Below are 27183 nucleotides of genomic sequence, written 5' to 3' on the forward strand. Positions count from 1 at the left end.
GTGAGTCTACGAGTCTCTGTGTGAGTCTACGAGTCTCTGTGTGAGTCTATGAGTCTCTGTGTTAGTCTACGAGGCTCTCTGTGTGTGAGTCTATGGGTCTCTGTGTGTTAGTCTACGAGTCTCTGTGTTAGTCTACGAGTCTCTGTGTTAGTCTACGAGGCTCTCTGTGTGTGAGTCTACGAGTCTCTCTGTATGAGTCTATGAGTCTCTTTATGAGTCTACGAAGCTCTCTGTGCGAGTCTACGAGTCTCTGTGTTAGTCTACGAGTCTCTCTGTGTGAGTCTATGGGTCTCTTTATGAGTCTACGAAGCTCTCTGTGTGAGTCTACGAGTCTCTGTGTTAGTCTACGAGTCTCTCTGTGTTAGTCTATGGGTCTCTGTGTTAGTCTACGAGCCTCTGTGTTAGTCTACGAGTCTCTGTGTGAGTCTACGAGTCTCTCTGTGTGAGTCTCTGTGTGAGTCTACGAGTCTCTCTCTGTGTGAGTCTCTGTGTGAGTCTCTGTGTGAGTCTACGAGTCTCTCTCTGTGTGTGAGTCTACGAGTCTCTCTGTGTTAGTCTACGGGTCTCTCTTTGTGAGTCTACGAGTCTCTGTATGAGTCTACGAGTCTCTGTGTGAGTCTACGGGTCTCTGTGTGAGTCTACGAGTCTCTGTGTGTTAGTCTACGAGTCTCTCTGTGTGTGAGTCTCTGTGTTAGTCTACGAGCACTCTGTGTGAGTCTATGGGTCTCCCTATGTGAGTCTCTGTGTGAGTCTACGAGTCTCTGTGTGAGTCTCTGTGTGAGTCTACGAGTCTCTGTGTGAGTCTATGGGCTCTGTGTGAGTCTACGAGTCTCTCTGTGTGTGAGTCTATGGGTCTCTCTGTGTGAGTCTCTGTGTTAGTCTACGAGTCTCTCTGTGTGTGAGTCTCTGTGTGTCTACGGGTCTCTATGTGAGTCTATGGGTTTCTGTGTGAGTCTATGGGTCTCTGTGTGAGTCTATGGGTCTCTGTGTTAGTCTATGAGTCTCTGTGTGAGTCTACGAGTCTCTCTCTGTGTGAGTCTCTGTGTGTCTACGGGTCTCTGTGTGAGTCTATGTGTCTCTGTGTGAGTCTATGGGTCTCTGTGTGAGTCTATGGGTCTCTGTGTGAGTCTATGGGTCTCTGCGTGAGTCTATGGGTCTCCGTGTGAGTCTACGAGTCTCTGTGTTAGTCTACGAGTCTCTCTGTGTGAGTCTATGTGTCTCTCTGTGTGAGTCTCTGTGTGAGTCTACGAGTCTCTCTATGTGAGTCTCTGTGTGAGTCTACGAGTCTCTCTCTGTGTGAGTCTCTCACCTGACAGGAGCGTTGGTCAGTGGCGAGTGTGGAGCCGTTGCGCCCTTCGCAGTAGCAGCGGACAGAGCCTGCAGACTCTGAGCAGCCCTGCTCACAGCGCAGCTCCACACACTCACTCCACACTGGGGGGCAGGGGGGGCAGGGGGGGCAGGGGGGATGGGGGCAGCGGAGGAGAGCACCACCATCATCATCACCACCATCATCATCATTAGCACCATCATCAGCACCATCATCAGCACCATCATCATTAGCACCATCATCATTAGCACCATCATCATCACCATCATCATCACCATCATCATCATTAGCACCATCATCATCATCAGCACCATCATCATCATCAGCACCATCATCATCATCACCACCATCATCAGCTCCATCATCATCATCAACATTAGCACCATCATCATCAGCATCATCATCAGCACCATCATCATCATCAGCATCATCATCAGCACCATCATCATCAGCACCATTATCAGCTGCAGCATCATCATCACGATCAGCATCATCACAAGAAGCATCATCAGCCGCAGTAGCAGCAGCAGCAGCAGCAGCGTCAGCCCAACCATCAGCATCATCATCAGCAGCGTGGTGCGGGATTGCGTGGTGCAGGATTGTGGGTTAAAGGATTGCGTGGTGCAGGGTTGCGGGTTTGTGGGCTGTGGATTGCAGATTTTGCAGGATTGGCGATTGAGGATTGCGTGGTGCAGGATTGAGTGGTGGAGAATTGAGTGGTGGAGGATTGAGTGGTGGAGGATTGCGTGGTGGAGGATTGAGTGGTGGAGGATTGAGTGGTGGAGGATTGAGTGGTGGAGGATTGTGTGGTGCAGGATTGAGTGGTGGAGGATTGAGTGGTGGAGGATTGAGTGGTGGAGGATTGCGTGGTGGAGGATTGAGTGGTGGAGGATTGAGTGGTGGAGGATTGAGTGGTGGAGGATTGTGTGGTGCAGGATTGAGTGGTGGAGGATTGCGTGGTGGAGGATTGAGTGGTGGAGGATTGCGTGGTGGAGGATTGTGTGGTGCAGGATTGAGTGGTGGAGGATTGCGTGGTGGAGGATTGTGTGGTGCAGGATTGAGTGGTGGAGGATTGCGTGGTGGAGGATTGAGTGGTGGAGGATTGTGTGGTGCAGGATTGAGTGGTGGAGGATTGCGTGGTGGAGGATTGTGTGGTGCAGGATTGAGTGGTGGAGGATTGAGTGGTGGAGGATTGTGTGGTGGAGGATTGCGTGGTGGAGGATTGCGTGGTGGAGGATTGCGTGGTGGAGGATTGCAATTCTGCCAATTTTCCGGATTGCGGGTTGCACGATTGCCGATTGAAGGGTTGTGAATGTTCGTGTTGCGAGTTGCGTCAGGATGCACGGCGCGCGCGAGGGGGTTTAAACATTCACTTCCAGCTGTCGTGACTGCAGGAATTCACGCGTTTTGGGTCTTTCGGTGAAGCCACGTAGATAGATCAAATAATAAAAAATAATAAAACAATGATGAAAATGATGAAAAATAATAACAATAATGAAAAATAAGAAAAGTAAATAATAATAATAAAAGTAATAAAAATAATGAAATTAAAATTAAAAAAATGATAACAATATCATGACGTTTCCATGGCAACGTGTGCAATCGTCATCAGGTGATGAATCTCAGCAACTCACCTGATGACGATTGCTTACGTTGCGATTGAAACGTCGAAATATTGTTTTCATTTTTCAAATTATTTTTATATTTAATATTTTTCTTTTCACAACGTATTTTTATATTTGTATTATTTTTATTAATTTATTCTTATTCCAAATATCGTTTATTATTTATTTCTAATTAAAAAAATTATTTGTGTTTCTATTATTTCTAATATTTTTAAATTATTTTTTATTTTAATATTTTTGTTATTTTTTTATGATGTATAATTTTTTGTATTATTTTTTATTTTAATTTTTTTGTTATTTTTTATTATATATTTTTTATTATTTGATCTATCTTCGTGGCTTCACCGAAAGACCCCAAGAACAGGAGGAGGTTTGTGGAACTTCTTTGGCACCGCACGTGGACAACCGTGCCCAGCCCCGGTGCAGGGTGCCTGCTGTAGGATTGGTTGTTGTGGTTGTGGGTTGTTGTTGTGGGTTGTTGTTGTTGTGGGTTGTTGTTGTGGGTTGTTGTTGTTGTGGGTTGTTGTTGTGGGTTGTTGTTGTTGTTGTGGGTTGTTGTTGTGGGTTGTTGTTGTTGTGGGTTGTTGTTGTGGTTGTTGTTGTTGTGGGTTGTTGTTGTGGGTTGTTGTTGTTATTGTTGTTGTTGTTGTGTTGTGGGTTGTTGTGTGTTGTTGTTGTGTGTTGTTGTTGTGGGTTGTTGTTGTGGGTTGTGTGTTGTTGTGGGTTCTTGTTGTTGTGGGTTGTTGTTGTGTGTTGTTGTTGTAGTTGTGTGTTGTAGTTGTTGTTGTTGTGTGTTGTAGTTATTGTAGTTGTTGTAGTTGTTGTGTGTTGTTGTTGTTGTGTGTTGTAGTTGTTGTTGTTGTGTGTTGTTGTAGTTGTTGTTGTGTGTTGTTGTAGTTGTTGTTGTGTGTTGTTGTGTGTTGTTGTAGTTGTTGTGTGTTGTTGTGTGTTGTTGTTGTTGTAGTTGTTGTAGTTGTAGTTGTTGTTGTTGTAGTTGTGTGTTGTTGTAGTTGTTGTTGTGTGTTGTAGTTGCTGTGTGTTGTTGTTGTTGTAGTTGTTGTTGTAGTTGTTTACCCTCTGAACAGGTCTTGCCGGTCCAGCCCGGCAGGCAGCGGCAGGCGAAGTCGTTGTTGTTGTTGTTGTTGTGTGTTGTAGTTGTTGTTGTTGTTGTGTGTTGTTGTTGTAGTTGTAGTTGTTGTGTGTTGTTGTAGTTGTTGTTGTAGTGTGTTGTTGTGTGTTGTTGTTGTGTGTTGTAGTTGTTGTAGTGTGTTGTTGTGTGTTGTTGTTGTGTGTTGTAGTTGTGTGTTGTTGTGTGTTGTTGTTGTTGTTGTTGTGTGTTGTAGTTGTTGTTGTTGTTGTGTGTTGTAGTTGTTGTTGTTGTGTGTTGTAGTTGTTGTGTGTTGTAGTTGTTGTTGTGTGTAGTTGTTGTTGTTGTGTGTTGTTGTTGTTGTGTGTTGTTGTAGTTGTTGTTGTGTGTTGTTGTTGTAGTTGTTGTAGTTGTTGTGTGTTGTTGTAGTTGTGTGTTGTTGTAGTTGTTGTAGTTGTTGTGTGTTGTTGTAGTTGTGTGTTGTTGTAGTTGTGTGTTGTTGTTGTTGTGTGTTGTAGTTGTTGTGTGTTGTTGTAGTTGTGTGTTGTTGTAGTTGTTGTAGTTGTTGTAGTTGTTGTTGTAGTTGTTGTAGTTGTTGTATGTTGCAGTTATTGTAGTTGTTGTAGTTGTTGTGTGTAGTTGTTGTAGTTGTTGTGTGTAGTTGTTGTGTGTTGTTGTAGTAGTTGTAGTTGTTGTTGTAGTAGTTGTAGTTGTTGTTGTGTGTTGTTGTTGTTGTTGTGTGTTGTTGTTGTGTGTTGTTGTGTGTTGTTGTTGTTGTGTGTTGTAGTTGTTGTTGTTGTGTGTTGTAGTTGTTGTTGTTGTGTGTTGTAGTTGTTGTTGTTGTGTGTTGTAGTTGTTGTTGTGTGTAGTTGTTGTTGTTGTTGTGTGTTGTTGTTGTTGTGTGTTGTTGTAGTTGTTGTTGTGTGTTGTTGTTGTTGTTGTGTGTTGTTGTGGTAGTTTTTGTAGTTGTTGTGTGTTGTTGTAGTTGTGTGTTGTTGTAGTTGTAGTTGTTGTAGTTGTTGTTGTAGTTGTTGTAGTTGTTGTGTGTTGTTGTTGTTGTAGTTGTAGTTGTTGTTGTTGCGTGTTGTTGTTGTGTGTAGTTGTAGTTGTGTGTTGTTGTAGTAGTTGTAGTTGTTGTTGTGTGTTGTTGTTGTAGTTGTAGTTGTGTGTTGTTGTAGTTGTTGTGTGTTGTTGTTGTTGTGTGTTGTTGTTGTGTGTTGTTGTGTGTTGTTGTTGTAGTTGTTGTAGTTGTAGTTGTTGTAGTAGTTGTTGTAGTTGTTGTTGTGTGTTGTAGTTGTTGTTGTGTGTTGTTGTAGTTGTGTGTTGTTGTAGTTGTAGTTGTTGTAGTTGTAGTAGTTGTTTACCCTCTGAACAGGTCTTGCCAGTCCAGCCCGCCAGGCAGCGGCAGGCGAAGTCGTTGTTGTTGTTGTTGTTGTGTGTTGTAGTTGTTGTTGTGTGTTGTTGTGGTAGTTTTTGTAGTTGTTGTGTGTTGTTGTTGTGTGTTGTTGTAGTTGTTGTAGTTGTTGTTGTTGTAGTTGTGTGTTGTTGTAGTTGTGTGTTGTTGTAGTTGTAGTTGTTGTAGTTGTTGTTGTTGTAGTAGTTGTAGTTGTTGTTGTAGTAGTTGTAGTTGTGTGTTGTTGTTGTTGTTGTTGTTGTGTGTTGTTGTTGTGTGTTGTTGTGTGTTGTTCTGTGTTGTTGTTGTAGTTGTTGTTGTAGTAGTTGTAGTTGTTGTTGTGTGTTGTTGTAGTTGTTGTGTGTTGTTGTTGTTGTAGTTGTTGTAGTAGTTGTTGTAGTTGTTGTTGTGTGTTGTAGTTGTTGTTGTTGTGTGTTGTTGTAGTTGTAGTTGTTGTTGTTGTAGTTGTTGTTGTTGTTGTGTGTTGTTGTTGTAGTTGTTGTAGTTGTTGTGTGTTGTAGTTGCTGTGTGTTGTTGTTGTAGTTGTAGTTGTTGTTGTGTGTTGTTGTTGTTGTGTGTTGTAGTTGTTGTAGTTGTAGTTGTTGTAGTAGTTGTAGTTGTTGGTGTGTGTTGTTGTTGTAGTTGTTGTGTGTTGTTGTTGTAGTTGCTGTGTGTTGTTGTGTGTTGTTGTTGTAGTTGTTGTTGTGTGTTGTTGTTGTTGTGTGTTGTAGTTGTTGTAGTTGTAGTTGTTGTAGTAGTTGTAGTTGTTGGTGTGTGTTGTTGTTGTAGTTGTTGTGTGTTGTTGTTGTTGTTGTAGTTGCTGTGTGTTGTTGTGTGTTGTTGTTGTAGTTGTTGTTGTGTGTTGTTGTGGTAGTTTTTGTAGTTGTTGTGTGTTGTTGTAGTTGTGTGTTGTTGTAGTTGTAGTTGTTGTAGTTGTTGTTGTAGTTGTTGTAGTTGTTTACCCTCTGAACAGGTCTTGCCGGTCCAGCCCGCCAGGCAGCGGCAGGCGAAGTCGTTGTTGTTGTTGTTGTGTGTTGTTGTTGTGTGTTGTTGTTGTGTGTTGTTGTAGTTGTAGTTGTTGTTGTGTTGTTGTTGTAGTTGTTGTTGTTGTGTGTTGTTGTTGTTGTAGTTGTTGTTGTTGCGTGTTGTTGTTGTGTGTTGTTGTAGTTGTAGTTGTGTGTTGTTGTAGTAGTTGTAGTTGTTGTTGTGTGTTGTTGTAGTTGTAGTTGTGTGTTGTTGTAGTTGTTGTGTGTTGTTGTTGTTGTGTGTTGTTGTTGTGTGTTGTTGTGTGTTGTTGTTGTAGTTGTAGTTGTTGTAGTAGTTGTTGTAGTTGTTGTTGTGTGTTGTAGTTGTAGTTGTTGTTGTTGTAGTTGTTGTGTGTTGTTGTTGTTGTGTGTTGTAGTTGCTGTGTGTTGTTCTTGTTGTAGTAGTTGTAGCTGTTGTTTACCTTCTGAACAGGTCTTGCCGGTCCAGCCCGGCAGGCAACGGCAGGCGAAGTCGTTGTTGTAGTTGTTGTTGTTGTAGTTGTGTGTTGTTGTAGTTGTGTGTTGTTGTAGTTGTAGTTGTAGTTGTTGTTGTTGTTGTTGTGTGTTGTAGTTGTTGTAGTTGTTGTAGTAGTTGTAGTGGCTGTGTGTTGTTGTTGTTGTAGTTGTTATTGTAGTTGTTTACTCTCTGAACAGGTCTTGCCGGTCCAGCCCGGCAGGCAGCGGCAGGCGAAGTCGTTGTTGTTGTTGTTGTTGTGTGTTGTTGTTGTGTGTTGTTGTAGTTGTTGTGTGTTGTTGTTGTAGTTGCTGTGTGTTGTTGTTGTTGTAGTTGTTGTTGTAGTTGTTTACCCTCTGAACAGGTCTTGCCGGTCCAGCCCGGCAGGCAGCGGCAGGCGAAGTCGTTGTTGTTGTTGTTGTTGTGTGTTGTTGTTGTGTGTTGTTGTAGTTGTTGTGTGTTGTTGTTGTAGTTGCTGTGTGTTGTTGTTGTTGTAGTTGTTGTTGTAGTTGTTTACCCTCTGAACAGGTCTTGCCGGTCCAGCCCGGCAGGCAGCGGCAGGCGAAGTCGTTGTTGTTGTTGTTGTTGTGTGTTGTAGTTGTTGTTGTTGTTGTGTGTTGTAGTTGTTGTTGTGTTGTTGTAGTTGTGTGTTGTTGTAGTTGTTGTTGTTGTTGTGTGTTGTTGTTGTAGTTGTTGTTGTTGTTGCGTGTTGTTGTTGTGTGTTGTTGTAGTTGTTGTGTGTTGTAGTTGCTGTGTGTTGTTGTTGTGTTGTTGTAGTTGTTTACCCTCTGAACAGGTCTTGCCGGTCCAGCCCGGCAGGCAGCGGCAGGCGAAGTCGTTGTTGTTGTTGTTATTGTGTGTTGTTGTTGTGTGTTGTTGTTGTTGTGTGTTGTTGTTGTGTTGTTGTAGTTGTGTGTTGTTGTAGTTGTTGTTGTAGTTGTTGTAGTTGTTTACCTTCTGAACAGGTCTTGCCGGTCCAGCCCGGCAGGCAGCGGCAGGCGAAGTCGTTGTTGTTGTTGTTGTTGTTATTGTGTGTTGTTGTTGTGTGTTGTTGTTGTTGTGTGTTGTTGTTGTGTTGTTGTAGTTGTGTGTTGTTGTTGTAGTTGTTGTAGTTGTTTACCTTCTGAACAGGTCTTGCCGGTCCAGCCCGGCAGGCAGCGGCAGGCGAAGTCGTTGTTGTTGTTGTTGTTATTGTGTGTTGTTGTTGTGTGTTGTTGTTGTTGTGTGTTGTTGTTGTGTTGTTGTAGTTGTGTGTTGTTGTAGTTGTTGTTGTAGTTGTTTACCCTCTGAACAGGTCTTGCCGGTCCAGCCCGGCAGGCAGCGGCAGGCGAAGTCGTTGTTGTTGTTGTTGTTGTTGTGTGTTGTAGTTGTTGTGTGTTGTTGTTGTTGTGTGTTGTTGTTGTGTTGTTGTAGTTGTGTGTTGTTGTTGTAGTTGTTGTTGTAGTTGTTGTAGTTGTTTACCTTCTGAACAGGTCTTGCCGGTCCAGCCCGGCAGGCAGCGGCAGGCGAAGTCGTTGTTGTTGTTGTTGTTATTGTGTGTTGTTGTTGTGTGTTGTTGTTGTTGTGTGTTGTTGTTGTGTTGTTGTAGTTGTGTGTTGTTGTAGTTGTTGTTGTAGTTGTTTACCCTCTGAACAGGTCTTGCCGGTCCAGCCCGGCAGGCAGCGGCAGGCGAAGTCGCCCTGGAGGTCCACGCAGCCGCTGGAGGACTCCGCCCGGCACGGCGGGGGGCTGCACTGATTGGGTAGCGCTGCCGGGGGGAGGGGCGTGGGGAGGGTAGGTGTAGAGAGAGGGGGTAGGTGTAGAGAGAGGGGGTAGGGGAGAGCGAGGGGGTAGGTGTAGAGAGAGGCGGTAGGTGTAGAGAGAGGGGGTAGGAGAGAGAGAGGGGGTAGGGGAGAGCGAGGGGGTAGGGGAGAGAGAGGGGGGTAGGGGAGAGCGAGGGGGTAGGGGAGAGAGAGGGGGGTAGGGGAGAGCGAGGGGGTAGGTGTAGAGAGAGGGGGTAGGGGAGAGCGAGGGGGTAGGGGAGAGCGAGGGGGTAGGGGTCACTAACGGGACGAGCCACCCCACTGAGCTGCTCCCTTTTGAGACCCCTCCAACATCGCCAATGTGCCGCGTGAGAAAACAACAGCCGGGGAAGGCATCGTCAGGGTCGACCTCCTGTGTACCAGGCGAGGTAGTTAACATCTCTTAGCCACCGTGATGATGATGAGAGAGAGACTCAGACTCCACATCTACAGCAGCAGCAGGCATCGTCAGGGTCGGGGTAGAACCCACGACCTCCTGTAGACCAGGCGAGGTAGTCAACATCTCCTAGCCACCGTGATGATGATGAGAGAGAGAGAGAGACTCAGACTCCACATCTACAGCAGCAGCAGGCATCGTCAGGGTCGACTCCCTGTAGACCAGGCGAGGGAGTCAACATCTCCTGGCCACCGTGATGATGATGAGAGAGAGAGAGACTCAGACTCCACATCTACAGCAGCAGCAGGCATATTCAGGGTCGGGGTAGAACCCACGACCTCCTGTGCACCAGGCGAGGTCATCAACATCTAGCCACCGTAATGATGATGATGATGAGAGACGCAGACTCCACATATACAGCAGCAGGCATCGTTAGGTTCGGGATCGAACCCACGACCTCCTGTAGACCAGGCGAGGTAGTCAACATCTCCTAGCCACCGTGATGATGTTGATGAGAGAGACTCAAGACTCCAACACATGCTGCTGCCGATTATTTTCATGATGCTGCTGGCAATGATGATGATGCTGCTGCTGATGATGATGCTGATGCTGCTGCTGCTGCTGATGATGCTGCTGATGATGATGCTGCTGATGATGCTGCTGTTGATGATGATGATGCTGCTGATGATGCTGCTGCTAATGATGATGCTGCTGCTGATGATGCTGCTGCTGATGATCATGCTGGTAATGATGATGCCGCTGCTGATGATGATGTTGCTGTTGATGATGATGCTGCTGCTGATGCTGCTGCTAATGATGATGCTGCTGATGATGCTGATGATGCTGCTGCTGATGATGATGATGCTGCTGCTGATGCTGCTGCTAATGATGATGCTGCTGATGATGCTGATGATGATGCTGCTGATGATGATGCTGATGATGATGCTGATGATGATGATGCTGATGATGATGCTGCTGATGATGATGCTGATGATGATGCTGATGATGATGATGCTGATGATGATGCTGATGATGATGCTGATGATGATGATGCTGATGATGATGCTGCTGCTGCTCACCCCGCACACAGCCCTTGAAGATTCTCTTCGCATCGTCATCACTCCGGGGGGCTGCTCCCAACTTCCTGCTGCACTCTGACCCCAAGGGGGGGGGGAGGGGGGGGGGTGAAGAGGTCAAGGCCAAGAGGTCATCTCCCTCCCACTCACCAATCACCATCTACACCAACCCCACCCCTCACCACAACCCACCACCCCTCACCAACCCCTCACCAACCCCTCACCAACTCCTCCCCACTCCTCAATCCTCAGCCACCGCTTCTAGAACATCACCAGGCTCTCTAGCTGCCCTTCTACAGCATCACCAGGTTCTCTAGCTGCCCTTCTAGAGCATCACCAGGTTCTCTACCTGCCCTTCTAGAACATCACCAGGCTCTCTAGCTGCCCTTCTACAGCATCACCAGGTTCTCTAGCTGCCCTTCTAGAACATCACCAGGCTCTCTAGCTGCCCTTCTAGAACATCACCAGGCTCTCTAGCTGCCCTTCTAGAGCATCACCAGTCTCTCTAGCTGCCCTTCTAGAACATCACCAGTCTCTCTAGCTGCCCTTCTAGAACATCACCAGGCTCTCTAGCTGCCCTTCTAGAACATCACCAGGCTCTCTAGCTGCCATTCTAGAACATCGCCAGTCTCTCTAGCTGCCCTTCTAGAACATCACCAGACTCTCTAGCTGCCCATCTAGAACATCACCAGTCTCTCTAGCTGCCCTTCTAGAACATCACCAGACTCTCTAGCTGCCCTTCTAGAACATCACCAGTGTCTCTAGCTGCCCTTCTAGAACATCACCAGTCTCTCTAGCTGCCCTTCTGGAACATCACCAGGGTCTCTAGCTGCCCTTCTAGAACATCAACAGGCTCTCTAGCTGCCCTTCTAGAACATCACCAGGCTCTCTAGCTGCCCTTCTAGAACATCACCAGTCTCTCTAGCTGCCCTTCTAGAACATCACCAGTCTCTCTAGCTGCCCTTCTAGAACATCACCAGTCTCTCTAGCTGCCCTTCTAGAACATCACCAGGCTCTCTAGCTGCCCTTCTAGAACATCACCAGGCTCTCTAGCTGCCCATCTAGAACATCACCAGGGTCTCTAGCTGCCCTTCTAGAACATCACCAGTCTCTCTAGCTGCCCTTCTAGAGCATCACCAGTCTCTCTAGCTGCCCTTCTAGAACATCACCAGGCTCTCTAGCTGCCCTTCTACAACATCACCAGTCTCTCTAGCTGCCCTTCTACAGCATCACCAGACTCTCTAGCTGCCCTTCTAGAACATCACCAGTCTCTCTAGCTGCCCTTCTAGAACATCACCAGTCTCTCTAGCTGCCCTTCTAGAACATCACCAGACTCTCTAGCTGCCCTTCTAGAACATCACCAGGCTCTCTAGCTGCCCTTCTAGAACATCACCAGTCTCTCTAGCTGCCCTTCTAGAACATCACCAGTCTCTCTAGCTGCCCTTCTAGAACATCACCAGGCTCTCTAGCTGCCCTTCTAGAACATCACCAGGCTCTCTAGCTGCCCTTCTAGAGCATCACCAGTCTCTCTAGCTGCCCTATTACAACATCACCAGTCTCTCTAGCTGCCCTTCTAGAACATCACCAGGCTCTGTAGCTGCCCTTCTAGAGCATCACCAGGCTCTCTAGCTGCCCTTTTAGAACATCACCAGGCTCTCTAGCTGCCCTTCTAGAACATCACCAGACTCTCTAGCTGCCCTTTTAGAACATCACCAGGCTCTCTAGCTGCCCTTCTACAACATCTCCAGGCTCTTTAGCTGCCCTTCTAGAACATCACCAGACTCTCTAGCTGCCCTTCTAGAACATCACCAGGCTCTCTAGCTGCCCTTCTAGAGCATCACCAGTCTCTCTAGCTGCCCTTCTAGAGCATCACCAGTCTCTCTAGCTGCCCTTCTAGAACATCACCAGGCTCTCTAGCTGCCCTTCTAGAACATCACCAGTCTCTCTAGCTGCCCTTCTAGAACATCACCAGGCTCTCTAGCTGCCCTTCTAGAACATCACCAGGCTCTCTAGCTGCCCTTGTAGAACATCACCAGGCTCTCTAGCTGCCCTTCTAGAGCATCACCAGTCTCTCTAGCTGCCCTTCTAGAACATCACCAGGCTCTCTAGCTGCCCTTCTAGCACATCACCAGACTCTCTAGCTGCCCTTCTAGAGCATCACCAGTCTCTCTAGCTGCTCTTCTAGAACATCACCAGGCTCTCTAGCTGCCCTTGTAGAACATCACCAGGCTCTCTAGCTGCCCTTCTACAACATCACCAGTCTCTCTAGCTGCCCTTCTAGAGCATCACCAGGCTCTCTAGCTGCCCTTCTAGAGCATCACCAGGTGATCTTGCTGCCCTTCTAGAACATCACCAGTCTCTCTAGCTGCCCTTCTAGAACATCACCAGGCTCTCAGCTGCCCTTCTAGAACATCACCAGACTCTCAGCTGCCTTTCTAGAACATCACCAAGCTCTCTAGCTGCCCTTCTAGGGCATCACCAGTCTCTCTAGCTGCCCTTCTAGAGCATCACCAAGCTCTCTAGCTGCCCTTCTAGAACATCACCAGGCTCTCTAGCTGCCCTTCTAGAACATCACCAGGCTCTCTAGCTGCCCTTCTAGAACATTACCAGGCTCTCTAGCTGCCCTTAAAGAAAATCACCAGTCTCTCTAGCTGCCCTTATAGAACATCACCAGTCTCTCTAGCTGCCCTTCTGGAACATCACCAGGGTCTCTAGCTGCCCTTCTAGAACATCACCAGGCTCTCTAGCTGCCCTTCTAGAACATCACCAGGCGCTCTAGCTGCCCTTCTAGAACATCACCAGGCTCTCTAGCTGCCCTTCTAGAGCATCACCGGTCTCTCTAGCTGCTCTTCTAGAACATCACCAGTCTCTCTAGCTGCCCTTCTAGAACATCACCAGTCTCTCTAGCTGCCCTTCTACAACATCACCATGCTCTCTAGCTGCCCTTCTAGAGCATCACCAGGCTTTCTAGCTGCCCTTCTAGAACATCACCAGGCTCTCTAGCTGCCCTTCTAGAACATCACCAGGCTCTCTAGCTGCCCTTCTACAACATCACCAGGCTCTCTAGCTGCCCTTCTAGAGCATCACCAGGCTTTCTAGCTGCCCTTCTAGAGCATCACCAGGCTATCTAGCTGCCCTTCTAGAACATCACCAGGCTCTCTAGCTGCCCTTCTACAACATCACCAGGCTCTCTAGCTGCCCTTCTACAACATCACCAGTCTCTCTAGCTGCCCTTCTAGAATATCACCAGGTTCTCCAGCTGCCCTTCTAGAACATCACCAGGCTCTCTAGCTGCCCTTCTAGAACATCACCAGTCTCTCTAGCTGCCCTTCTAGAACATCACCAGGCTCTCTAGCTGCCCTTCTAGAGCATCACCAGTCTCTCTAGCTGCCCTTCTAGAACATCACCAGGCTCTCTAGCTGCCCTTCTAGAACATCACCAGTCTCTCTAGCTGCCCTTCTACAACATCACCAGTCTCTCTAGCTGCCCTTCTAGAACATCACCAGTCTCTCTAGCTGCCCTTCTAGAACATCACCAGGCTCTCTAGCTGCCCTTCTACAACATCACCAGTCTCTCTAGCTGCCCTTCTACAACATCACCATGCTCTCTAGCTGCCCTTCTAGAACATCACCAGGTTCTCCAGCTGCCCTTCTAGAATATCACCAGGTTCTCCAGCTGCCCTTCTAGAACATCACCAGGCTCACTAGCTGCCCTTCTAGAACATCACCAGTCTCTCTAGCTGCCCTTCTACAACATCACCAGTCTCTCTAGCTGCCCTTCTACAACATCACCAGTCTCTCTAGCTGCCCTTCTACAACATCACCATGCTCTCTAGCTGCCCTTCTAGAACATCACCAGGCTTTCTAGCTGCCCTTCTAGAACATCACCAGGCTCTCTAGCTGCCCTTCTAGAATATCACCAGGCTCTCTAGCTGCCCTTCTACAACATCACCAGGCTCTCTAGCTGCCCTTCTAGACCATCACCAGGCTCTCCAGCTGCCCTTCTAGAGCATCACCAGTCTCTCTAGCTGCCCTTCTAGAACATCACCAGGCTCTCTAGCTGCCCTTCTACAACATCACCAGTCTCTCTAGCTGCCCTTCTAGAGCATCACCAGGCTCTCTAGCTGCCCTTCTAGAACATCACCAGGTTCTTTAGCTGCCCTTCTAGAACATCACCAGTCTCTCTAGATGCCCTTCAAGAGCATCACCAGGCTCTCTAGCTGCCCGTCTAGAACATCACCAGTCTCTCTAGCTGCCCTTCTAGAACATCACCAGTCTCTCTAGCTGCCCTTCTAGAACATCACCAGGTTATCTAGCTGCCCTTCTAGAGCATCACCAGGCTCTCTAGCTGCCCTTCTAGAACATCACCAGTCTCTCTAGCTGCCCTTCTAGAACATCACCAGGCTCTCTAGCTGCCCTTCTAGAGCATCACCAGGCTCTCTAGCTGCCCTTCTAGAACATCACCAGTCTCTCTATCTGCCCTTCTAGAACATCACCAGTCTCTCTAGCTGCCCTTCTAGAACATCACCAGGCTCTCAGCTGCCCTTCTAGAACATCACCAGTCTCTCTAGCTGCCCTTCTAGAGCATCACTAGGTTCTCTAGCTGCCTTTCTAGAACATCACCAGTCTCTCTAGCTGCCCTTCTAGAACATCACCAGGCTCTCTCGCTGCCTTTCTACAACGTCACCAGACTCTCTAGCTGCCCTTCTAGAGCATCACTAGGCTCTCTAGCTGCCCTTCTAGAACATCACCAGGCTCTCTAGCTGCCCTTCTAGAACATCACCAGGCTCTTTACCTGCCCTTCTAGAACATCACCAGGCTCTCTAGCTGCCCTTCTAGAGCATCACCAGGCTCTCTAGCTGCCCTTTTAGAACATCACCAGTCTCTCTATCTGCCCTTCTAGAACATCACCAGTCTCTCTAGCTGCCCTTCTAGAACATCACCAGGCTCTCAGCTGCCCTTCTAGAACATCACCAGTCTCTCTAGCTGCCCTTCTAGAGCATCACTAGGTTCTCTAGCTGCCTTTCTAGAACATCACCAGTCTCTCTAGCTGCCCTTCAAGAACATCACCAGGCTCTCTCGCTGCCTTTCTACAACGTCACCAGACTCTCTAGCTGCCCTTCTAGAGCATCACTAGGCTCTCTAGCTGCCCTTCTAGAACATCACCAGGCTCTCTAGCTGCCCTTCTACAACATCACCAGGCTCTCTAGCTGCCCTTCTAGAAGGTAGGTAGGTGTCTAGGCAGGTAGTTGTCTAGGTAGGTGTCTAGGCAGGTAAGTGTCTAGGCAGGTAGATGCCCTTCTACAACATCACCAGGCTCTCTAGCTGCCCTTCTAGAACATCACCAGTCTCTCTAGCTGCCCTTCTACAAGTGATGTCACACTCCATTCACCTTGGTATCTTGGGTAGAAGTACTCCTGGGGGAGAAAAGAACACAGGACATGGATCACAGCGTTAGCATCAGGCAGGTGGGCAGGCAGGTAGGTGTCTAGGTAGTTGTCTAGGTAGGTGTCTAGGTAGGTAGGTGTCTAGGTAGGTAGGTGTCTAGGCAGGTAGGTAGGTGTCTAGGTAGGTGTCTAGGTAGTTGTCTAGGTAGGTGTCTACGTAGGTAGGTGTCTAGGTAGGTAGGTGTCTAGGCAGGTAGGTAGGTGTCTAGGTAGGTAGGTAGGTGTCTAGGTAGGTGTCTAGGTAGGTGTCTAGGTAGGTAGGTGTCTAGTTGGGTAGATGTCTAGTCAGGTGGGTGTCTAGGCAGGTGTCTAGGTAGGTAGGTGTCTAGGTAGGTAGGTAGGTGTCTAGGTAGGTAGGTGTCTAGGCAGGTAGGTAGGTGTCTAGTCAGGTAGGTAGGTGTCTAGGTAGGTGTCTAGGCAGGTAGGTAGGTGTCTAGGTAGGTAGGTAGGTGTCTAGGTAGGTGTTTAGGTAGGTGTCTAGGTAGGTAGGTGTCTATTTGGGTAGATGTCTAGTCAGGTGGGTGTCTAGGCAGGTGGGTGTCTAGGTAGTTGTCTAGGTAGGTGTCTAGGTAGGTAGGTGTCCAGGTAGGTAGATGTCTAGTCAGATAGATGTCTAGGCAGGTAGGTGTCTAGATAGTTGTCTAGGTAAGTAGGTGTCTAGGCAGGTAGATGTCTAGGCAGGTAGGTGTCTAGGTAGGTGACCAGGTAGGTAGGTGTCTAGGCAGGTAGATGTCTAGGCAGGTAGGTGTATAGGTAGGTAGGTGTCTAGGCAGGTAGGTGTCTAGGCAGGTAGGTGTCTAGGCAGGTAAGTGTCTAGGTAGGTAGTTGTCTAGGCAGGTAGGTTTCTAGGTATCTATGTGTCTAGGCAGGTAGGTGTCTAGGCGGGTAGATGTCTAGGCAGGTAGGTGTCTAGGCAGCTAGGTGTCTAGGCAGGTAGTTGTCTAGGCAGGTAGGTGTCTTGGTAGGTAGGTGTCTAGGCAGCTAGGTGTCTAGGCAGGTAGTTGTCTAGGCAGGTAGGTGTCTAGGCGGGTAGGTGTCTAGGCGGGTAGATGTCTAGGCAGGTAGGTGTCTAGGCAGCTAGGTGTCTAGGCAGGTAGTTGTCTAGGCAGGTAGGTGTCTGGGTAGGTAGGTGTCTAGGCATGTAGGTTGCCCATCAGGTAGGCGTCTAGGCAGGTAGCTGGCCAGGCAGGTAGGTGTCTAGGCAGGTAGGTGTCTAGGCATGTGTCTAGGTAGGTAGGTGTCTAGGCAGGTAGGTGTCTAGGTAGATAGATGTCTAGGCAGGTAGGTATCTAGGTCGTAGGTGTCTAGGCAGGTAGGTGTCTAGGCATGTGTCTAGGTAGGTAGGTGTCTAGGCAGGTAGGTGTCTAGGTAGATAGATGTCTAGGCAGGTAGGTATCTAGGTCGTAGGTGTCTAGGCAGGTCGGTGTCTAGGTAGGTAGGTGTCTAGGCAGGTTGGTGTCTAGGCAGGTAGGTGTCTAGGCAGGTAAGTGTCTAGGTAGGTAGGTAGCCAGCCAGGTAGGGGTCTAGGCAGGTAGGTAGCCAGGCAGGTAGGTGTCTAGGCGGGTAGATGTTTGGGCAGGTAGGTGTCTAGGCATGTAGGTGTCTAGGTAGGTAGGTGTCTAGGTATGTACGTGTCTAGGCGGGTACATGTCTAGGCAGGTAGATGTCTAGGCAGGTAGGTGTCTAGGTAGGTAGGTGTCTAGGTATGTTTGTGTCTAGGCAGGTAGGTGTCTAGGCGGGTAGATGTCTAGGCAGGTAGGTGTCTAGGCAGGTAGGTGTCTAGGTAGGTAGGTGTCTAGGCATGTATGTAGCCCATCAGGTAGGCGTCTAGGCAGGTAGGTGGCCAGGCAGGTAGGTGTCTAGTCAGGTAGGTGGCCAGGTAGGTAGGTGTCTAGGCAGGTAGGTGTCCAGGCAGGTAGGTAGCCAGGCAGGTAGGTGTCTAGGCAGGTAGATAGCCAGGCAGGTAGGTGTCAAGGCAGGTAGGTAGCCAGGCAGGTAGGTAGCCAGGCAGGTAGGTAGCCAGGCAGGTAGGTGTCTAGGCAGGTAGGTGTCTAGCCAGGTAGGTAGCCAGGTAGGTAGGTGTCTAGCCAGGCAGGTAGGTGTCTAGGCAGGTAGGTGTCTAGCCAGGTAGGTAGCCAGGTAGGTGTCTAGGCAGGTAGGCAGCCAGGTAGGTGTCTAGGTGGGTAGATGTCTAGGTGGGTAGATGTCTATGCAGGTAGGTAGCCAGGCAGGTAGGTAGCCAGGCAGGTAGGTGTCTAGGTAGGTGTTTAGCCAGGTAGGTCGCCAGGTAGGCAGCCAGGTAGGTGGGCAGGCAGGTAGTCACCGTCTCGGGGACGTTCTCGAAGACCTCGCGCGCCTCCTCGTGCGAGCAGCTCTCCTCCACGCACTCGCGCTCCAGGTCGCCTTGACGACGCTCCTCCAGCTTCAGGAGGCCCTTGTCGTTGGCGCGACGCACGCGGCCCAGGAACGCCCCGGCCTCGTCGGGCCGCAGGACTATGGGGGGGCAGGGGGGGCAGGGGGGGGAAAGGGGGGCAGGGGGGGGGAGAAGAACCGCGGCATTGGACCAGCAGCAGTAGCATCATCAGCATCAGCATCATCAGCAGCATCATCATCAGCAGCATCATCATCAGCATCATCAGCATCATCATCGCCCATTCATGGGTCGCCGGGTTCGTAGCACCACCGCTCAGCATCCCAACACTCACGAAGCTCCCCCGTATAGCCTCTAAGAGGCAGTAGGGGCAAGTGCTGCTACTCGCTACTCACAGCACTTGCCCCTACAGTCTGTTAGAGGTTACACGGGGGAGCTTTGTCTGTGTCTACCTTCACAGGTGCTGCTCGCTAACAGCACTTGCCCCTACAGTCTGTTACAGGCTACACGGGGGACCTTTGTCTGTGTCTACCTTCACAGGTGCTGCTGCTACTCGCTACTCACAGCACTTGCCCCTACAGTCTGTTAGAGGCTACACGGGGGAGCTTTGTCTGTGTCTACCTTCACAGGTGTTGCTGCTACTCGCTACTCACAGCACTTGCCCCTACAGCCTGTTAGAGGCTACACGGGGGAGCTTTGTCTGTGTCTACCTTCACAGGTGCTGCTTCTACTCGCTACTCACAGCACTTACCCCTACAGTCTGTTAGAGGCTACACGGGGGACCTTTATCTGTGTGTGGGGGTAGCCCCGTATAATCTGACTGATCCTGCTAATCTCAACCACGCATTTACTGCATGCGACGATCAATTGGGATTACATCACACACACACACACTAGTGTACACAACAACAACAACCACCATTCGCCACTAAGTGGCGGTAACGTCACCACGACCCTTGTGCCAGGCCATGTGCACCTTGAGGCCACGTGAAGTGTCGAACGCCCGTTGGCAGGAGGTCACGGGGCAGACCCAGGTGCCACGGGTCGACTGACTGAGATGACTGGCTGATGCACCACCTGTGCCCCCTACTGCGCCAACCTGCTGTGCTTTAACAACCCGGCGCTCCGCTCGTTGTTGTGAGCGTCGCTCCTCCGCCCTCCGTTGTTGTTGGAGGGCGACTGCCTCCAACTGCCCAGTAGCGTCCTTCACGAGCCTCCTCCACAGAGGCTGATCTTGACACCGCTGGTACCGGTCATCGGCAAGTCCACTCAGCTCCACGTCCTCCTGTACCACATCACTCCATCTCTTCTCTAGCCCGTGCCGCGCCCGTTTAGCCCCCTCGATCTGGCCAAACAAAAGCTGTTTCGGCATGCGGTGGCCTGGCATGCGGGCTACATGACCCAGCCAATGCAGCCTTGCCTGCCGGACGAGCTCACCGATGGGACCTTGCCCAGATCTTTCAAGGATTTGTGAGCTCCTCACACAATCCAGCCTGGTTAAACCCAGGATGGATCGTAGGCAGGCCAGCCTATATGTTTCAAACCGGCGAAGATGTTCCATTAGGGGGGGTCCACGTTTCGCAAGCGTAGAGAAGGGAGGGAATGACCGTGGCCGAGAAGACCTGAAGCTTAGTGCAGAGTGACAGACCAGGTAGCTTCCACACAGCGTTACGCTACCGATGAAAATATATTGCCGCTCGACTGATTCGGATTGAGACCTCTGCTGTTAAACTGGAGCCGGTCATAAGCACACTGCCCAGGTATGGGAAACTCTCCACTCTCTCCACAACTGGCCCATCATCGATTGGGAGTTGTGGGGTTGGAGTGTCCGATGGTACAAAATACCCAGGCAGGTGCTTAGTTTTGGTGCTGCTGATGGTAAGGCCCCATCTCTTAGTGGCACACTCTGGTCTCAGCAGCAGCGTCTCCAACTCCTCTGAATGAGCAGCTATTACCAAATCATCGGCATACATAACTTGGTTGAGCAATAGGGAGCCATCCCTTGACCGCACCCGGGCATCGATCAGCCTCCCATTATATCTGTACCATATGGAGATTCCCCCAGTACAGCTATTGAAGGCTTCACGAACTACGTGGTCAAAATAGATGTTAAATAATGTGGGAGCCAGAGGACATCCCTGTCGCACCGCAAGGTGTACAAGGAATGGCTCTGACTCCCGGCCACGTAGTTTTACCCGGGCCCGCTCACCATCATGAAGGTCCTTAATGATCGTGAGCAGAGGGTCAGGTACTCCAAAAGCACGAAGAACAACCCAGAGCCCAGGCCTACTGATGGCATCATAGGCCTTGACCAGGTCAATAAAGCAGAGATGTAGGTCTTGTTGGAATTCCCTACACCTCTGCTGTAGCAGACGGACAGAAAATATGGCATCTGTGCAGGACCGCCCTTTCCTGAAACCACATTGGGGCTCTGAAAGCCTCTCCTCAGCGTGCCTGGCAAGGCGATGTTGAATAATCCTTGCCAGGACTTTTCCCGGCACACTGAGGAGTGAGATGCCCCTGTAGTTGTTACAGTCTGTGCGGTCAGACTTCTTAAAAAGGGGGACCACCAGGGCATCCTTCCAATCCTGCGGAACCCGTCCAGTGGTCCAGACGGTTGTTATGATGTCATATAGGGCAGTCTGTGCACAAACGCCACCCTCCCTCAGCATTTCGCTTGGGAGATCATCTCTGCCCGCTGCCTTTCCTGGTCTCAGACTCCGGATCGCATTCAGTACTTCCTCAACAGATGGCACCTCATCCAGCCACTCACACGGGATGACTTCTTCCAATATTTGAGGCACCGCAGCCTCAGCAGGGTCATCCTCACTTTGTGCCACGATGTTTTCCTTGCTGAGGGATTTTCCCTCCCCCAGGACCTCACAGAAATGCTCAGCAAATCTGCAAACCTGTTCCTGGGGGTCGGAGATTGGATCACTGTTTTTTCCACTAATGATGGTAATAGGTGTGGCGCTGCAGGTTACTTTTTTGATGGAGTTAAATAGAGATGAATGATCACGGGCCACTGAGGCAGACTCCATCTCCTCAGCAACCCGCGACCACCACCCATCCTTGCAGCGCCTCACAGCTCTCCGAACCTCCGAGCGAAGGCTGCGGTAAGCCTCCTCATTCTCTGACGTGGGATTCTGTAGCCGATGACAGTGGGCCTGTCGCTTTTTCTCAACCATCCTGAACACCTCCTCTGTCAGCCAGGGTCTGCATGAGTCACAGTCCTAAACCTCGCCCATTTACCCTCGACATCAGGAGGAGTCGGGGACGATGCCAATCCCAGCCGCAAGCGATGATGAAATTCTCGCTTGCAACTTTCATCAGATAACTGAGACCAGGCCACTTTAGGTTGGAATGGGGTCCTGGGTGTACACCCACCACCGGAGTGGAAGAATGGCAGGCGCATCTTACAGTCGATGGTCAGCTCCACGGTAGGTCCTGGTGTCAAGGACATGGGCTCGCATCCGCTGGTCCGTCACTATGTAGTCCAGCAGATGTTCTTGCTTGGACCCGGCATGCATCCATGATGTTGTGTGGATGCGCCGATGCCGGAACAGCGTGTTGGTAATTACAAGCCCATGGGCTGCACAAAACTCTAGCAGCGTCCTACCGTTGTTATTGAGCTGATCGGGCCCATGCCCTCAAATCACTCCAGACCAGACACATACACACTCACACATGCATACATACACTCACTCACACACACATACAGACACTTACTCACACATACACTCACTCACTCACACAAACATACATACATACAGACACGCACTCACACATACACATATACACTCACTCACACAAACATACATACATACAGAAACTCACTGACACATACACTCACACACATACACTCACACACATACACTCACTCACTCACACATACATACATACAGACACTCACACATACAGACACTCACTCACTCACACATACAGACACTCAAGACACACATGCAGACACTCACACACACATATAGACACTAACACACACATACAGACACTCACACATATAGACACTCACTCACACATACAGACACTCACTCACTCACACCCAGACACTCACACACACACACGTACAGACACTCAATCACATACATACAGACACTCACTCACACACACATACAGACACTCACTCACTCACACACACACACATACAAAGATCCCCCGTATAGCCTTAACAGACTGTAGGGGCAAGTGCTGTTAGTGAGCACCTATGAAGGACGGAACGGTACACGAGGGGGTGGGTGGCCAGCACCACGCCCGACCGCCTTAGTCTCCCCAGTGGCAATGTTTACACACCGCACCAGGTACTCATTTGAGGCTGAGTCGGCCTAGGGGAGGCCCAGGACCGGTTCAAATAATCGTCACTGGTGTTGGCCGTGAGCGGGAATCGAACCCGGGTCGCCAGGTTCATAGCGGAGCGCGCTAACCACTACACTACCGCTTCCCACATACACATACAGACACTCACTCACACACACATACAGACACTCACTCACACACACATACATAAAGACACTCACTCACACACACATACAGACATTCCCACATACAGACACTCACACACATACAGACACTCACACACGCAGACATACACTCATACATAAATACAGACACACACTCATACACACAGACATACATACACTCACTCATGAATACAGACACTCACTCACACATACATACAGACAATTACTTGTACACTCACTCATACAGAAACTCATCACAATCATCATATTAACCATCATCACTCTCACCATCACTATCATCCTAACCATCATTACTCTCACCACCATCATCACTTTAAACATTTTCACTCTAACCATCATCACTCTAACCATCATCACTTTAACCATCATCACTCTAACCATCATCACTCTAACCATCATCACCCTAACCATCATCACTCTAACAATCATCACTCTAACCATCATCACTCTGAACATCATCACTCTAGCCATCATCATCATCATCACTCTAACCATCATCACCCTAACCATCATCACCCTAACCATCATCACTCTAACCATCATCACTCTAACCATCATCACTCTAACCATCATCACACTAACCATCATCACTCTAAACATCGTCACTCTAATCATTATCACTCTAACCATAATCACTCTAACCATCATCACTCTGAACATAATCACTCTAACCATCATCATCACTCTAACCACCATCACTCTAACCATCATCATCACTCTAACCATCATCATCACTCTAACCATCATCACTCTAACCATCATCATCACTCTAGCCATCATCACACTAACCATCATCACTCTAACCATCATCACTATAACCATCATGACTCTAACCATCATCACTCTAACCATCATCACTCTAACCATCATCACTCTAACCATCATCACTCTAACCATCATCATCACTCTAACCATCATGACTCTAACCATCATCACTCTAACCATCATCACTCTAACCATCATCACTCTAACCATCATCACCCTAACCATCATCACTCTAACAATCATCACTCTAACCATCATCACTCTGAACATCATCACTCTAACCATCATCATCATCACTCTAACCATCATCACCCTAACCATCATCACCCTAACCATCATCACTCTAACCATCATCACTCTAACCATCATCACTCTAACCATCATCACACTAACCATCATCACTCTAAACATCGTCACTCTAACCATCATCACTCTAACCATCATCACTCTAACCATCATCACTCTGAACATAATCACACTAACCATCATCATCACTCTAACCACCATCACTCTAACCATCATCATCACTCTAACCATCATCATCACTCTAACCATCATCACTCTAACCATCATCATCACTCTAGCCATCATCACACTAACCATCATCACTCTAACCATCATCACTCTAACCATCATCACCCTAACCATCATCACTCTAACCATCATAACTCTAACCATCATCACACTAACCATCATCACTCTAACCATCATCACTCTAACCATCATCACTATAACCATCATCACTCTAACCACCATCATCACTCTAACCATCATCACCCTAACCATCATCACTCTAACCATCATGACTCTAACCATCATCACTCTAACCATCATCACTCTAACCATCATCACTCTAACCATCATCACTCTAACCATCATCATCACTCTAACCATCATCACTCTAACCATCATCATCATCACTCTAACCATCATCATCACTCTAACCATCATCACTCTAACCATCATCATCACTCTAACCATCATCATCACACTAACCATCATCACTCTAACCATCATCACTCTAACCATCATCACCCTAACCATCATCATTACTCTAACCATCATCACTCTAACCATCATCACTCTAACCATCATCATCACTCTAACCATCATCATCACACTAACCATCATCACTCTAACCATCATCATCACTCTAACCATCATCATCACTCTAACCATCATCATCACTCTAACCATCATCATCACACTAACCATCATCACTCTAACCATCATCACCCTAACCATCATCACTCTAACCATCATCATCACCCTTACCATCATCACTCTAACCATCATCACTCTAACCATCATCATCACTCTAACCATCATCACTCTAACCATCATCACTCTAACCATCATCACACTAACCATCATCATCACCCTAACGATCATCACTCTAACCACCATCACTCTAACCATCATCATCACTCTAACCATCATCACTCTAACCATCATCATCACTCTAACCATCATCACTCTAACCATCATCACCTTAACCATCATCACTCTAAACATCATCACTATAACCATCATCACTCTAACCATCATCATACTAACCATCATCACTCTAACCATCATCACTCTAACCATCATCATCACTCTAACCATCATCACTCTAACCATCATCACCCTAACCATCATCACTCTAAACATCATCACTCTAACCATCATCACTCTAACCATCATCATCACTCTAACTATCATCACTCTAACCATCATCACCCTAACCATCATCACTCTAAACATAATCACTCTAACCATCATCACACTAACCATCATCACACTAACCATCATCACTCTAACCATCATCACTCTAACCATCATCACTCTAACCTTCATCATCACTCTAACCATCATCACTCTAACCATCATCACTCTAACCATCATCACTCTAACCATCATCACCCTAACCATCATCACTCTAACCATCATCACTCTAACCATCATCACTCTAACCATCATCATCACTCTAACCAGCATCACTCTAACCATCATCACTCTAACCATCATCACACTAACCATCATCACTCTTACCATCATCATCACCCTAACCATCATCACTCTAACCATCATCACTCTAAACATCATCACTCTAACCATCATCACTCTAACCATCATCACTCTAACCATCATCACTCTAACCACCATCATCACTCTAACCATCATCATCACTCTAACCATCATCACTCTAACCATCATCATCACTCTAACCATCATCACTCTAACCATCATCACTCTAACCACCATCATCACTCTAACCATCATCATCACTCTAATCATCATCATCACTCTAACCATCAATCATCACTCTAACCATCATCATCACTCTAACCATCATCATCACTCTAACCATCATCATCACTCTAACCATCATCATCACTCTAACCATCATCATCACTCTAACCATCATCACTCTAACCATCATCATCACTCTAACCATCATCACTATAACCATCATCACACTAACCATCATCACCCTAACCATCATCACTCTAACCATCATCACTCTAACCATCATCACTCTAACCATCATCATCACTCTAACCATCATCATCACTCTAACCATCATCACTCTAACCATCATCACTCTAACCATCATCATCACTCTAACCATCATCACTCTAACCACCATCATCACTCTAACCATCATCACTCTAACCATCATCACTCTAACCATCATCACACTAACCATCATCATCACTGTAACCATCATCACTCTAACCACCATCATCACTCTAACCATCATCACTCTAACCATCATCACTCTAACCATCATCACTCTAACCATCATCATCACACTAACCATCATCATCACTCTAACAATCATCACTCTAACCATCATCATCACTCTAACCATCATCACTCTAACCATCATCACTCTAACCATCATCATCACTCTAACCATCATCACTCTAAGCATCATCACTCTAACCATCATCACTCTAACCATCATCACTCTAACCATCATCATCACTCTAACCATCATCACTCTAACCATCATCACTCTAACCATCATCATCACTCTAACCATCATCATCACTCTAACCATCATCACTCTAACCACCATCATCACTCTAACCATCATCACTCTAACCATCATCATCACACTAACCATCATCACTCTAACCATCATCACTCTAACCATCATCACTCTAACCATCATCACTCTAACCATCATCACCCTAACCATCATCACTCTAACCATCATCACTCTAACCATCATCACTCTAACCATCATCATCACTCTAACCAGCATCACTCTAACCATCATCACTCTAACCATCATCACACTAACCATCATCACTCTTACCATCATCATCACCCTAACCATCATCACTCTAACCATCATCACTCTAAACATCATCACTCTAACCATCATCACTCTAACCATCATCACTCTAACCACCATCATCACTCTAACCATCATCATCACTCTAACCATCATCACTCTAACCATCATCATCACTCTAACCATCATCACTCTAACCATCATCACTCTAACCACCATCATCACTCTAACCATCATCATCACTCTAATCATCATCATCACTCTAACCATCAATCATCACTCTAACCATCATCATCACTCTAACCATCATCATCACTCTAACCATCATCATCACTCTAACCATCATCATCACTCTAACCATCATCACTCTAACCATCATCATCACTCTAACCATCATCACTATAACCATCATCACACTAACCATCATCACTCTAACCATCATCACTCTAACCATCATCACTCTAACCATCATCATCACTCTAACCATCATCATCACTCTAACCATCATCACTCTAACCATCATCACTCTAACCATCATCATCACTCTAACCATCATCACTCTAACCACCATCATCACTCTAACCATCATCACTCTAACCATCATCACTCTAACCATCATCACACTAACCATCATCATCACTGTAACCATCA

The 27183-nt window shown here is 47.8% G+C and overlaps 1 protein-coding gene across 1 annotated transcript in view; it reads right to left on the bottom strand.

Annotated features, from left to right (window-relative positions):
- Window positions 1-27183, bottom strand: part of LOC116957929 (vitamin K-dependent protein S-like) — a 122807-nt gene that overhangs the window by 94619 nt on the left and 1005 nt on the right. The window contains exons 2-6 of the mRNA XM_076058056.1: window positions 17935-18104; window positions 15557-15581; window positions 10169-10243; window positions 8536-8658; window positions 1310-1431 (exon numbers count right to left, since the gene is read on the bottom strand). Coding sequence (XP_075914171.1) covers window positions 1310-1431; window positions 8536-8658; window positions 10169-10243; window positions 15557-15581; window positions 17935-18104 — 515 coding nt within the window. The remainder of the gene's footprint in view (window positions 1-1309; window positions 1432-8535; window positions 8659-10168; window positions 10244-15556; window positions 15582-17934; window positions 18105-27183) is intronic.

Source organism: Petromyzon marinus, assembly GCF_048934315.1.
Source record: "Petromyzon marinus isolate PM22_M1 ecotype Great Lakes invasive population chromosome 67 unlocalized genomic scaffold, UKy_Petmar_22M1.pri1.0 chr67_unloc.6, whole genome shotgun sequence".
Classification (NCBI taxonomy): domain Eukaryota; kingdom Metazoa; phylum Chordata; class Hyperoartia; order Petromyzontiformes; family Petromyzontidae; genus Petromyzon; species Petromyzon marinus.